This window comes from Pelodiscus sinensis, chromosome 6 (genome assembly GCF_049634645.1).
Source record: "Pelodiscus sinensis isolate JC-2024 chromosome 6, ASM4963464v1, whole genome shotgun sequence".
In the NCBI taxonomy this organism is placed as follows: Eukaryota; Metazoa; Chordata; order Testudines; family Trionychidae; genus Pelodiscus; species Pelodiscus sinensis.
Genome location: NC_134716.1, coordinates 127,360,293 through 127,373,121, shown reverse-complemented (window position 1 = coordinate 127,373,121; position 12,829 = coordinate 127,360,293). Strand labels below are relative to the sequence as shown.

Here is a 12,829-nt window from a genome sequence, read left to right as displayed (position 1 = left end):
GGAGCATAAGCTTTCGTGGGCAAAGACCCACTTCGTCAGATGCATGTAGTGGAAATTTCCAGAGGCAGGTATAAATATGCAGGCCAGAATCAGGCTGGAGATGAAGAGGTGGATCCAATCAAGGAGGATGAGGCCCACTTCTAGTAGCTGATCTGGAGGTGTGAATTCCAAGAGAGGAGAAGCTGCTTTTGTAGTTAACAAGCCATTCACAGTCTTTGTTTAATCCTGAGTTGATTGTGTCAAACTTGAAGATGAACTGTAGCTCAGCAGTTTCTCTTTGAAGTCTGGTCCTGAAGTTTTTTTGCTGCAGGATGGCTACCTTTAGATCTGCAATTGTGTGTCCAGGGAGACTGAAGTTACAAAGATAACTTCCCCAATTATCACCCCTAATATCATTATCTCATAGACACTAACCTCCCCTCCTCACCTCTGTTCTAAAATCTGATTTGTCTATTTTAGATGTGTTCACTTTTTTATTGTCTCCCTTTGGTATATGTGGTCATGCAAATTTCCTTCCACAATTTGATCTGAGGAAGTGGGTCTGGCCCACGAAAGCTCATCACCTAATAAACCATCTTGTTAGTCTTTAAAGTGCTGCATAGTCCTGTCTTTTGTTGAACTGAGTGCTGCTGTGCCTAAAGAACCCGCATGCACAGACCTCTGGGCTGCCCACGAGAGGGAGCTGCACGACTGGAAGACAGCAGAGTTTCCCGTGTAAAAGTGTAGCGCCTGACAACCCAACTCACCCCTTTCCACCTCCATGAGAGTCACTGCTCAGTCAGCCTGTGAGACTGAACAGAGTCCCTGCCTAGGAAAGGAATCACTGTCCTTCACGGAGAGCTTAGTCGTCTGACAGCCCAGGATGGCCGTCAAATGTCTATTCCTAGAACAAAATCATTGGTGTTCCAAAAGCTACAGGGAGGCTGGGCCCGACTATGCTAAAAATACACCCAGTTCCGAAATAAAATCAAGTACAAGAAGAGGGGGAATGATGTAATGAGACTTTCAAAAGGCCTTTGACAAAAATCACTCACAACAGACTCCTAAAGAAACGCACTAATTAGCGGTGAGCCAACAAGCAAAGGATTGTCATGGATCCCAAACAGGCTAAGAGGAAGAAATCAAGCTTCTGAAGTAGGACTGATGTTCAGCTTATGAATGTCCTGGGGAAAAAAGTAAACCTTGTGGTGGCAACATTTTACAGACAATATAAAATGATTTTGGGTAGCCAAGACCACAGAAGACTGGGAAGCACTAACCAAGTCAGACGGACAACACAATGGCAGATGAAAGTTTAGGTGGACAAATGCAAAGTAATAAATGGGAAGTTCTTCTTCACAAAGCAAATAGTCATCCTGTGGAACTCCTTGCTGCAGGAGGCTGTGAAGGCTAGAACTAGAACAGAGTTTAAAGAGAAGTGAGATAAAGTCATGGAGGTTGGATCCATGGAGTGCTATTAGCCAGGGGGTAGAAATGGTGTCCCTAGCCTCTGTTCGTGGAAGGCTGGAGATGGATGGCACGAGACAAATGGCTTGGTCGTTGTCTTCGGTCCATCCCCTCCAGGGTACCTAGTGTTGGCCGCTGTCAGCAGACAGGCTACTGGGCTAGATGGACCTTTGGTCTGACCCAGTACGGCCGTTCTAAGCTCAGGGTCGGGGATCTCACTGGACCACCTTGATTTTCATGCAAACCTGCTCCTGGGTGGCCAGGCTGGCAGCTATCCTGTCCTAGACAGCCACTTTCCTGTGCCTAGTGAGGAGGTTGTGGATGAGGTCCACGATGTCTGCACTAGACCAGGCGGGCTCCCACCTCTTGCGGCCCTGGGCAGGCTCCTGGGAGCCGCCAGCCTGGTCCCGGGAAGAGGCGGAGGGCTGGGTGGCAGCAGGTGGCTGGCTCGAGCCGTGCCAGGTGCAGGGTCTGCTGGCTGGGTGCTGGCAGGCTTGCACCTGGCACGGGCACCATAGCCAGCCCGTGCCCCTTTAAGGGCTCCGGGGCCGGGAGGGGGGCAGAAGAGTTTCCCTGGTGGTGCCTAGAGTGGCCACCAGGGAAAGCTGGGGAGGGCTATCCTCCCACTAGTTCGAATTAAGTGGCTACACAGCCCTTAATTCGAGCTACTTAATTCGAACTAGGCGTTAGTCCTCGTGGAATGAGGTTTACCTAGTTCGAATTAAGCGCTCCGCTAGTTCCAATTAAGTTCGAACTAGGGGTTTGTGTGTGTAGCGCCTATCAAAGTTAATTTGAACTAACGTCTGTTAGTTTCATGGGGTATGTCTACACTACAAAGTTAATTCGAACTATCTCCTCTGGATTTGTTCCAGAAGAGCACCCGTTTGCACTAGCTCTGGAACTAGCCCACGATCTCTCTCTTGCAGCACCCTTTGGAGGAAGTGCTATTATGCCCAGTTTACAGATGAAGACACTCTATGGAATGAATCGGTATCACCTCATTGGTCTAGAAGGGGGTGGGCAAGTTTGTCGGCCTACGGGCCATATCAAGAGATGGAAATTGCATGGAATGTTCTTGACATTGGGGTTGGGTGCAGGAGGGAGGGTGCGCTTCCTCTAGGTCAGTGGTCCCCAACCTGTGGTGGTGGCCGGGCGCCAGGGGGCGTGGCAGTTCGCCCGCTGGGCACCAGGGGGCGGGGACGGGGGCGGGGCCCCCCCATAGCCGCGCGCCCCCCCATAGCCGCGCGCCCCCCCCCCATAGCTGCGCCCGGGGCCGGCGCCCCCCCCTCCTCCACGCGCCCGGGGCTGGCGCCCCCTCCCCCCCAAGCACCGTGTGCTGGCGCCCCCCTCTCCTCCAAGCGCCGCGCGCCCAGGGCCGGCGCCCCCTCCCCCCCAAGCTCCGTGCGCCCGGGGCCGGCGCCCCCCCTCCTCCAAGCGGCCGGAGCCGGGGCCGGCGCCCCCCCCCCAAGCGCCACGCGCCCGGGGCCAGGCTCTAGTTGGAGATGCACGCTCTGGGGTGGGGCCAGAGATGAGAGCTTTGTGGTGTAGGAGGGTGCACTGGGCTGAGACTGAGTTTGAAAGGCAGGAGGGGGATCAGAGCTTGGGCCGGGAATTGGGGCAGCTCCCATTGGTTGCAATTCCCAGCCATTGGGCACTAAGGGGATAACGCGTGAGGAAGGGGCACAGAGCCCTCTAGCTGCCCCTACACATAAAAGCCAGAGGTGGGACATGCTGCTGTTTCTGGGAACCACAGCATATGCAAGCCCCACCCCCCTCCCCAGCGGGACCTTGAGGGCCAGATTAAAACAGCTGACAGGCCGGATGCAGCTCCCGGGCTGTAATTTGCCCACTCCTGGTTTAGAATTTCCAAGACACAGCGAAGCAGTTGCGTAAAGCTAATAAAAAACCCATCAAGGTAATGTGCGTGAAGCAGGCCGATGGAGCTGTGCTGCAATTAAGTGGCGTGAAATCAGCATTTCGCACAGCACACTGAAGTCCGGGTCTCTCAAAATAATAATGACTCAGTAATGTGGTGCTCAAATCCTAATGTTGAGATGATTCAAGTTATACGTTTGCCCCTAATCATCCCATCATTTGTACAGTTAATTCAGTCTCTGAGCTGTCTACAAACTGAGCTCCCCATAGTCCATCATTGCCACTATTTCATTGTAAGACTCCATTACTCGTAGAAACTAAGATTTCATTACTCTGTGTTTGCTTTGGTAATCAGCAGTTTCAGTGGCAGTTAAGTCTTTAAATAATATATTTCACTGAGATAGTCATAGGTCCTCGAAGCCCTGCAGTAACGTCAGCTCAGACCAAGAGCATGTTACATCTCACTAGCTAAGCAGTTTCACACTGAGCCCAGATCTACATTTAAAAATTAATCAACTTAGCTATGATGGTCAGGGTTGAAAGAAATGTGGCACCCTGTGCTGTGTGGTTAGGTAACTACAGCTAACTTGATGTGAAGAGGTCTTCCATCAGCCTGGCAGCTGCCTCTCCAGAACGCAGATTAACTACAGCAGTGGTGTGACGTAGTGGGGGTACCTGGCTGGTTTCTATGCTGCTGGCTCTGGGGTAACCCCCACTGGCTGCCGTGGGTACCACGACCCAGCAGAACAGGATGAGTCACTATGCAAAGGGACCTCTCAACCGGTATGGCCAGACACCCCCCATGGAGAAGAACAAAGGAAGGTGGATGCTGCCCTGGCTGGGGGGCAGGGCTGGAAGAGGGTGGGTTAGTTGCTGTCTGGGAGCATGGAGGAGACAGCCTAGGGAAAGGGGCTGGAGTTTAGGGGCCCAGTCTCCCCCATCTCAAGGGGGCCTGAGGCATCCTAGCCCAGCTCTGTGACCAGATTCCATCTGTGCTGTGCTGTATCCTGGAGGAGCAATAAACTTCCTCTATTCCACCGGCTGGTGCAGTCTGTTTGTGCCATTTCGGGGTGCAGGAGACGGGGGACCCCCAACGCGCCGTCCCACTAGTGGTTACCAACTTTTTCGAGCATACGGACCCCGTTTCAATCTATTAAAATTTCACAGCCCCCCCTCTTCCGGGGGGGGGAAGATTGGGATCCTTATTTTTAAATTTTCCACGGACCCCCTGCAGTACCACTGCAGACCACAAAGGGTCCACGGACCACAGGTTGAGAACCACTGAACTACAACAACAGGAAAGTATGAAGTGTCTACTACAGCTGCAGGGCTGTAGCTGTGCCGGTGTAAGAGCTGTAGCGGAGATGGTCTCTACGTCAGTACTTAGTTTTGATACATCCAAAGTTGCTGAAGTAGGTGATGATTGAGTACTTGGTGCTTTTCTTTCTCCATTAGAACAGAACGAATGTACCAGGGTCAAGATCTTGGGCCATGTGGTGGATGAAAGTGCCTTCTTTCAAATCAAATGTAAAACCAAAAGGTCCTAAACACTTGTCTTCTCTGAAGATATTTTGCTCTGAGTGGGATAGATAAACTCTAATGTCCTGGCCAGATTCACACTGGGGGACATGTCACTATTATCATTTACTGTTTGCATTGCCATACCCACAGCCCCAAACTGAGTTTAGGGCCCCATTGTGCTGGGTATATCCACACACACATAGCTAGAAGCAGTCCCTACCCTAAGATCTAAATAGATCAGACAAAAGATGAGAAAGGGGGAAACTTAGGCACAGGACGATAAACTGACTTCTCCAAAAATCATGCTGCAAGATGGTGGCAGAGACAGGTATAAAACCCAAATCTCACAGCTCCCCAGCCACTGTCGTCTCCAGCCTGTTGTCTGTTCCCTGGACTGACTCTCCGTTTTTCAGTAGACTCAACGGTCACTTCCTGTCCTAGAGGGCCAGGCAGCAGCCCTAGGAGCCGTTTCACAGCTGGGCCCAGCTCACCCCAGCGGACTTGGAAGTCAGGCTGCTATTTCCTGAAAGGAGCAGCATTCCCATTTGTATGTGTCTGTCCCAGCCCCGGGCCAGCCTATAAGCAGCCTTGCTCTGTGTGGTCACAATCTGTTCTCTTGGCAACCTTTGGCGGTACACCTGCCTATATTCCGCCCAAAGTGACATCACAATCAGTTATCATGGTAACCATTGACATCGCACCTGCAAATAGCCTTGCCCAGTGATGTCACATCATGTTGTCATGGTAACCTCCGGTGAAGGAGACCCTTGCAGAATTCCAAAGGAATTTCAACGACTTCCACTCCACCCTTAACCTTAGCCTGGACCAGTCCACACAAGAGATCCGCTTGACACTACAGTACAATTCAATGATGGCCACTTTTCCGCCACCTTATACCGCTACTGACAATTACACTTACCTACATGCCTCTAACTTCCATTCCAGACACATTGCCCAATCAACTGTTTACAGCCAGACCCTGAGATACAACCGGATTTGCTCCAGTCCCACAGAGACACACACCTTGTTCTACAGGATCTCTGTCAGGCATTCTTAAAACTTAAATACCCACCCAGAAAAGTGAAAAAACAGATTGACAGAGCCAGATGAGTACGCAGGCATCAACTTCTTCAAGAGAGGCCCAACAAAGAAAACAACAGTACACCACTGATCATCATCTACTGCCCCCGACTTAACCCCCTCCAGTGCATCATTAACAATCTACAACCTATCTTGGAAAATGACCCCTCACAGGAGACAGGCCAATCCTTGCTTACAGACAACCCCTGAAGCTCAAACAAATTCTTTCCAGCCACCATGCAGCACCCGTCCATCATACTCACCCAGGAATGCATCCTTGCAATCAACTCCGCTGCCAACTCTGTCCACGCAACTACACAAGTGACACTATCACAGGCCCAACCACATCTGCTGCCACATCAGAGACTCACACAATGGCACATCCACCAATGTGACCTATGCCAGTGTTTCTCAATGAGTGGTACGAGTACCCTTGGGGTACTCCATAGAACCATAAAACTGGAAGAGACCTCAGAAGGTCATCAAATCCAGCCCCCTGTGTGATTGACCAGGTCGTGTCTGGGCACAGCTGAGGGCGTCTGCTCAGACTGAATTGCTCAAATCCGGGGCTCCTTACAGCCCCCAGACTGGTGACCTCTCAACACAGGCCACAAACCAGTCCCACAGAGCACTTCAGCAGCCTGCCTGAAGCCTCATGAGCAAAACCCCTCCGACACCCCAGCAATATCCGTGCCCCAGATGGCCCCGGGCCTATACACAGGTGGGGGGGTCCTAGCACCCAATCCCACCTACCCTGAACAAGTTCTGTCCGGTTCCAAGAAACCAGCCACAGATCCCTGGTCAATTTACCCTCTGGATCTTACCCACAAATCACGCTGGGCCAATCCTTTAGAATCTATATCTAAAGGTTTATCATCACAAGAAAGAAAAGCATGAGAGTAAGGTTGTTAAAGAATAGTACGTTACATGCACCGAATCTCCCAGTCCTCGATGCAGGCTCTAGCAGAGATGTTACAGCTGCTGGTTTAAAAGTTCTTGTTGCACATCCTAGCATCAGGATGGGTTCACAGGTCTTCCGGGCTCTTCGATCCCTGCAATGCTGCCTCTGGGATGAAGTGCCAAGCTCAGAACAAAATGGAGTCCCCCACATGGCCTCTTTATACCTCCTTCCTGACCTCTTCTTGGCTGAAGCCGGTCACCTGGCCCTCAGTCTCTCTCTCCTGGCAGCTCTTAGGTCTCCGCCCTCATGCTTTAGGTGTGTCCTTGGCCCATTGAGTGCCATTGTCCCATAGGGCCTCGCTAATTAGCATGTCCACAGGCCAGGCTCTGCCCAATGCTCAACCACATTCAGAGAAATATTCAGCTTCCACACAGATTCTTACCTATACACATAGACACTATACACTCACATAAATAGCGTACACAGGATTAGCAAACAGTAAGCTCCCATTCAACACCCCACATGGCCCCCTTTTATATCTTTTTTGGGGCCAGCACCCCCACCTATGGGTGCAGCCATGATCTGGCTGCTTCCCTCAAATTCCAGTAATGTGACACCCTGCTCTAGGCAGGACCAATTCCAACTAAATCAACCTGGCCAGGGCTTTGTCAATCCGAGACTTAAACACCTTTAGGGATGGAGACTCCACTACTTCCCTAGGTAACCCATTCCAATGCTTCACCACCCTCCTAGTAAAATAGTTTTTCCTAATATCCAAGCAGGACCTCTCCCACCACAACTTGAGACCATTGCTCCTTGTTTTGCCATCTGTCACTACTGAGAACAGCCTCTCTCCAGCCTCTTTGGAACCTCCTTTCAGGAAGTTGAAGGCTGCTATCAAATCCCCCCTCACTCTTCGCTTCTGCAGACTAAACAGACCCAAGTCCCTCAGCCTCTCCTCATAAGTCATATGCTCCAGCCCCCTAATCATTTTGGTTGCCCTCCACTGGACCCTCTCCAATGTGTCCACATCCTTTTTGTAGTGGGGGGTCCAGAACTGGACACAATATTCCAGATGTGGCCTCACCAAAGCCGAATAAAGGGGAATAATGACATCTCTGGATCTGCTGGCAATGCTCCTCTTAATGCAACCTAATATGCCATTAGCCTTCTTGGCTACAAGGGCACACTGTTGACTCATCTCCAGCTTCTCATCCACTGTAACCCCCAGGTCCTTTTCTGCAGAACTACTACTTAACTGGTTGGTCCCCAGCTTGTAACTATGCTTGGGATTCTTCCATCCCAAGTGCGGGACTCTACACTTGTCCTTGTTGAACCTCATCAGATTTCTTGTGGCCCAATCCTCCAATTTGTCTAAGTCACTCTGGACCCTATCTCTGCCCTTAAGCGTATCTACCTCTCCCCCCAGCTTAGTGTCATCGCAAACTTGCTGAGGGTGCAATCCATCCAATCTACTCGAGAGAAGTTAGGGGGAGCTACATCAACACAACTGAAAAGTGGAGAAGACTGAATTTTTGTTTTAAGTTTTACAGCGTTTTATTATTTTTGTATTACTGTTTACACCCAAAAATGTCATCGCCCACCCAGCTACAAATAAGTTGTTCAAACAAATGTGTTGCAATAGTAGAAAGAACTGTTGTGTGTCTGGAAACTACAGGTCCCGGGGTCCGTATAGATCTGTTCTTTGTTTTTAAAAAAGGGGCACTTTGTAAAAAGGAAGTTGAGACGCAGGGATCTCTGCCATCAAGGGCCAGGCGTGCCCCTTGGCCGTGGATACTGGGCGCCCGGGCAGGCCCTAGGGCAGGAGACGAACCGGCACAGAGCAGGCCTGGCACCCGCTCGCGGATCTGGGCTCTCACAGAGCCGGGCCAGCTGGAGCGGGTCGCTGCAGAGCCTGGTCCCGTTCACAAGCCGAACCCCGGGCACCCCGCTGACGTCACAAGCCACGCTCGGCACGGACACGCCCACTGACTCGAGCCGCGCCGCCCCCTTCCCGTTCCGCGCGTGGCTTTTTCACACGCCCACCCTCCGCCGCGCCGAGTGACGTCGGAGCACGTCGTCATGGCAGCCGCCGATGTCACGGGGAGGGGGGGGGCGAGCCTGGGCCCCGTGACCCTCGCGCGCCACGGGCCGTGAGGGCGACCGACGCAGGGCGCGAGCTGCTCACGTGACTCCCAAGAGCGCCGCAGCCGTTACGGGCCCGGCGCCGCGCGCCCCCGTGACGTCACCCCCCGCGCGACGGGGAGCCGCCATCTTGGCGGCGGGGCTGGCGGCGCGTGCGGCGGCCGGGAAGGGTGAGCGCGGGGCGGGCGGCCACTTCCCCCCCCCCCAGTAACCCCTCCAGGTCCGGCCCCTCCCACGCTCCTCCCGTCACCCCCCCCCCCGCGCCTCCGAGCGGGCAGCCCCGCCCCCCGCATCCAGCCAGACCCCCCCATTAGCGAGACCCGTAAACACCCAGCCCGACCCCCCCCCCGGGACCTTCCCACCGCCCTGGGGCCGCCCCCCCCCGCGGCCCCCCAGGCCCCTGCCGCGCTGGGCCGAGGTTGCTCTTCCCTGCCCCCCCGGCCCGTCCCCCCCCGCCCCCACCCGCCGAGCAGAATCCCCCCCCCGGCCCGTCCCCCCCCGCCCCGTCCCCACCCGCCGAGCAGAATCCCCCCCCCCGGCAGCGTCCCCCCCCGCCCCCACCCGCCGAGCAGAATCCCCCCCCCGGCAGCGTCCCCCCCCGCCCCCACCCGCCGAGCAGAATCCCCCCCCGGCCCGTCCCCCCCCGCCCCCACCCGCCGAGCAGAATCCCCCCCCCGGCCCGTCCCCCCCCGCCCCCACCCGCCGAGCAGAATCCCCCCCCGGCCCGTCCCCCCCCGCCCCCACCCGGCATGTAGCCCTCGGATCCCGTCATCCCCCTTCCCCCCTTTCAGACACTGACCCCACATCTGTCCACCCAGCCCCCCCCCCCGTATCTTTCCCAACTCCTCTTGTTCCAATGAGGCAACGTCCCGTTGACTTAAAAAATAACAGTCCTTCCTTTCCTGCTACTAACAGCTCCTGAGCTCGTTCAGCTCCTGCATTTCATCAGTGATGCTATTTGTTTAGCTTTGCCATGTCTCTCCATTTGGGGCTGCAAAACTAGATCAGTTACTTTCAGATTCTGACTCCCATGTGCCATCCACACACAAGCAGTGCTTGGATTGCAGATAATATACGAAATAGTTTTAATCCAAGCCAACCTGCTATTTATTACTGAATTTTTTAAACTACTAAATTGCTCTTTGTAATGTTTTCTCTTCTTTCTCCTTTGTCTTTTCTAACTCCAAAATGTCAAACTCCAGTATCTAGTAGCAGCTTAGACGGGAGAATTTCATTTAATTGGGCAAATGACATTTCTAAGTGGAGTTACATAAAGTGGAGGTCTTGGGTGTGTTTGGGCCTAAAACTCAGTATGTATTTTTCTGTAGCATGTAGCTAGAGGTGCCTAAAACTGTCACGATCCTTTTCAGGCAAATCTAAGCAACGTGAGTAAGAGGCTCTGTGTGTGTGCATGTAAGTGTGCACAGCTGGACTTCAGCTGGGAGGAAGGGGCTTTGCCCCTTGGGACTGGGAGAGTCTTGGAAGACAAAAGGGCTTGACGCCTTTATCCTTACAAGTGTGAGGCTCAGAGCTTCAGCCCTACGGGGTAGCTTCTGATAGTATTCAGTGCATCAAGCAGTCCTGACAGCTTGTGGCCACTTGAGTTTAGAACCACTGCTATGGAATCTAGCACAGTGAGGGCCCAGTCCACAACTGGGTCGCCTGAGTGCTATGGTAATACAAATTAATAATAAAGTGGATTCTACTCAACTTTTTATCAGTCAGGTAATATAGCCTGTGAAATTAAATACCGTGCCTTTGTGAATAATAATTAGAAGCATGCATTGATACTGGTTCTTCTCATTTACAGTGGTGCATAATGGAGAACTATAAGAAATCCAAGATTGTGGAGAAGCCCTTTCCCATTCCGTTCACCAACCTGCCTTCAGATATTATCGAGATGAAGGTGAAGGATGGCAGCAAAATCAGAAATCTTATGGGTTATGCCATCGGCAAGATGGAGTCGGACTCGGTTAGGCAGATCCTCTTCACTGGCTCTGGCAAAGCTGTCAGCAAGACTATCACTTGTGTGGAAATCATGAAGCGAAGGCTCAAGGAACTTCACCAAATCACCAAAGTGCTCTTCAAACAGACTGAAGAGATCTGGGAGCCCATTGTCCCTGAGGCAGGTCTAGATGCCTTGACAGTGAAGAGAAATATTCCTGCCATTTGTGTCCTGCTGAGCAAAGATGCACTAGATCCCCAGGAGCCTGGCTATCAGGCCCCAGGCTCTTTTGATGCCTTCTGGATCGAAACACTCAAAGCTGAGTCTCAAGCACAAACTAAAAGAAAGCAGGGTGGAGGAAGGGGGGCTGGCCACACAGGAAAGCATCCAAGATCTATTGGAGGACGTGGCGAATTGTACAAAAAGCCTTGAGACGGAGACGTATCCAAAGCCATTTTTAATGGCATCAGGAGTAAAAAAACAAGCCTGCTCAACTGTTGCCACCAAATAGTGACTGAACTCCTTGGCAGAGGAGAGCTGAAACCTAGCACAAGTGGGAGAGGGAAAAGGGGCATGTGGAAACAGGGCCATAGCGTGGCAAATACATTCCTCTCATAACAAGTCTGGAGTCTGTCTTGACAAGTCGTCTTGCTGAAGACCTGCATGGTGATTACTCTGCTGCGTGTGGCTTACTAGTGAAAGAAAGTAGCCCAGAATTGCCCAAACTCTCCTTAATGAAGAATAGGGAATTTGCCAGGAGTCCTGAGGCCAAAACAAATGTGCATTAAATGGAGCTGATTTCAGCTGCCCTGGATGCTACTTGGAAGATGGAACTGGGCCATGCATCTGTGTTAGAGATGAAAGGGTGGAAGGCTATGGGATAGAACTCTGAGTTGAGGATGTTTTTGGCTTTCCCAATTGCAATGGCATTTTATTAGACTGGACCTCCTAACAGAGCCTTTAGGCTCTGTTTCCCTTTTTTGGCTATGTTCTGCTGATCCCTGGATCTCAGCTCTGGCAGTGACTGAATGGGGAACGTTGGGCACCACAGGGATTTTGTGCGGATATACTAATTGGTAGAAATCACACTGACAGAGCTCTGTGTAAGTGTTCGGCACAGTTGTTCATAGTGAATGCCAACACTAAAACTGTGTTCCTTCTGCTACTCCTTTATGATTCATACAGCAGAATTTAAAATAAAGATCCCTCTTGAGTTTTACATCAGAAATTTTGTCTCTGTCCTTTCCTCTTTTTGCCGAAGCCATTAGTAACATTTAGAGGACTGAACTTGAGGCATCGCTCTAGGCAGAAACCTGAGCATGTTCAGCTGTGACTGAGAAGGAACAGATTAATATGTTGAACTTTTTTCTTATGGAGGAATTGTAAAAATACCTCAACGGGTTGTTTTCTCTTTACTAATCTTTTTTAAAACCTCTGAGAGGATTAACATTTGTGTAATCTACACTAATTGTGGGGCAGCTTTTTTAGATAAGTGTTGTTATAGCGGTTTAAAGAGTTTTTAAAATAGCTCTGAAGCTTCAACACTTGACTGAATGAAGCAGAGAAAATAACTTTGCTTCCCTTTTTCATGATGTTTCATTGCACGAGTATTTGTTTCAGTTAAATACGGGTCAGGAAAGAGACTCCACAGTTGTAATTGAAAGATTGAGTTACTTGCAAGTACAAATCTTATAAATTGCTTTCTGGAGGATAGCCATACTTTCCATTCTTGTTCAATCATCTGCAAGAGACACTAACAGACAGGCTCCCTTCGGAGCTTGCTACAGCCACTCTTTACTTAAAAACAACAACACTACTGAGTGTAGGTCAATTGAAGACAAATGAGCTTTTGTAAAAGCAAAGATTTACCAACAGGATTGGAGGGACTCATGAGTGAGTCTCATGTCACATCACAT

At 51.5% G+C, this 12,829-nt stretch overlaps 1 protein-coding gene across 3 annotated transcripts; it reads left to right on the top strand.

Moving 5' to 3' along the window:
* The first annotated feature begins 9,001 nt into the window (after positions 1–9,001).
* RPP25L (ribonuclease P/MRP subunit p25 like) lies at positions 9,002–12,576 on the top strand. 3 transcript variants are annotated; one of them, XM_075932802.1, is made up of 2 exons: positions 9,002–9,138; positions 10,779–12,576. In XM_075932802.1, the coding sequence occupies exon 2, from the start codon at positions 10,788–10,790 to the stop codon at positions 11,343–11,345; it is 558 nt and encodes a 185-aa protein (XP_075788917.1). In that variant the 5' UTR covers positions 9,002–9,138; positions 10,779–10,787; the 3' UTR covers positions 11,346–12,576. The 3 variants fall into 3 exon arrangements, with proteins under 3 accessions (XP_075788917.1, XP_075788918.1, XP_006123037.2); XM_075932803.1 differs by lacking the exon at positions 9,002–9,138 and adding an exon at positions 9,825–10,353; XM_006122975.4 differs by lacking the exon at positions 9,002–9,138 and adding an exon at positions 10,676–10,693.
* The last annotated feature ends 253 nt before the right edge of the window (positions 12,577–12,829 follow it).

What these genes read in the sequence shown, in the direction of transcription:
- RPP25L (XM_075932802.1), top strand. Translation starts at nt 10,788, where the DNA reads ATGGAGAACTATAAGAAATCCAAGATTGTGGAGAAGCCCTTTCCCATT.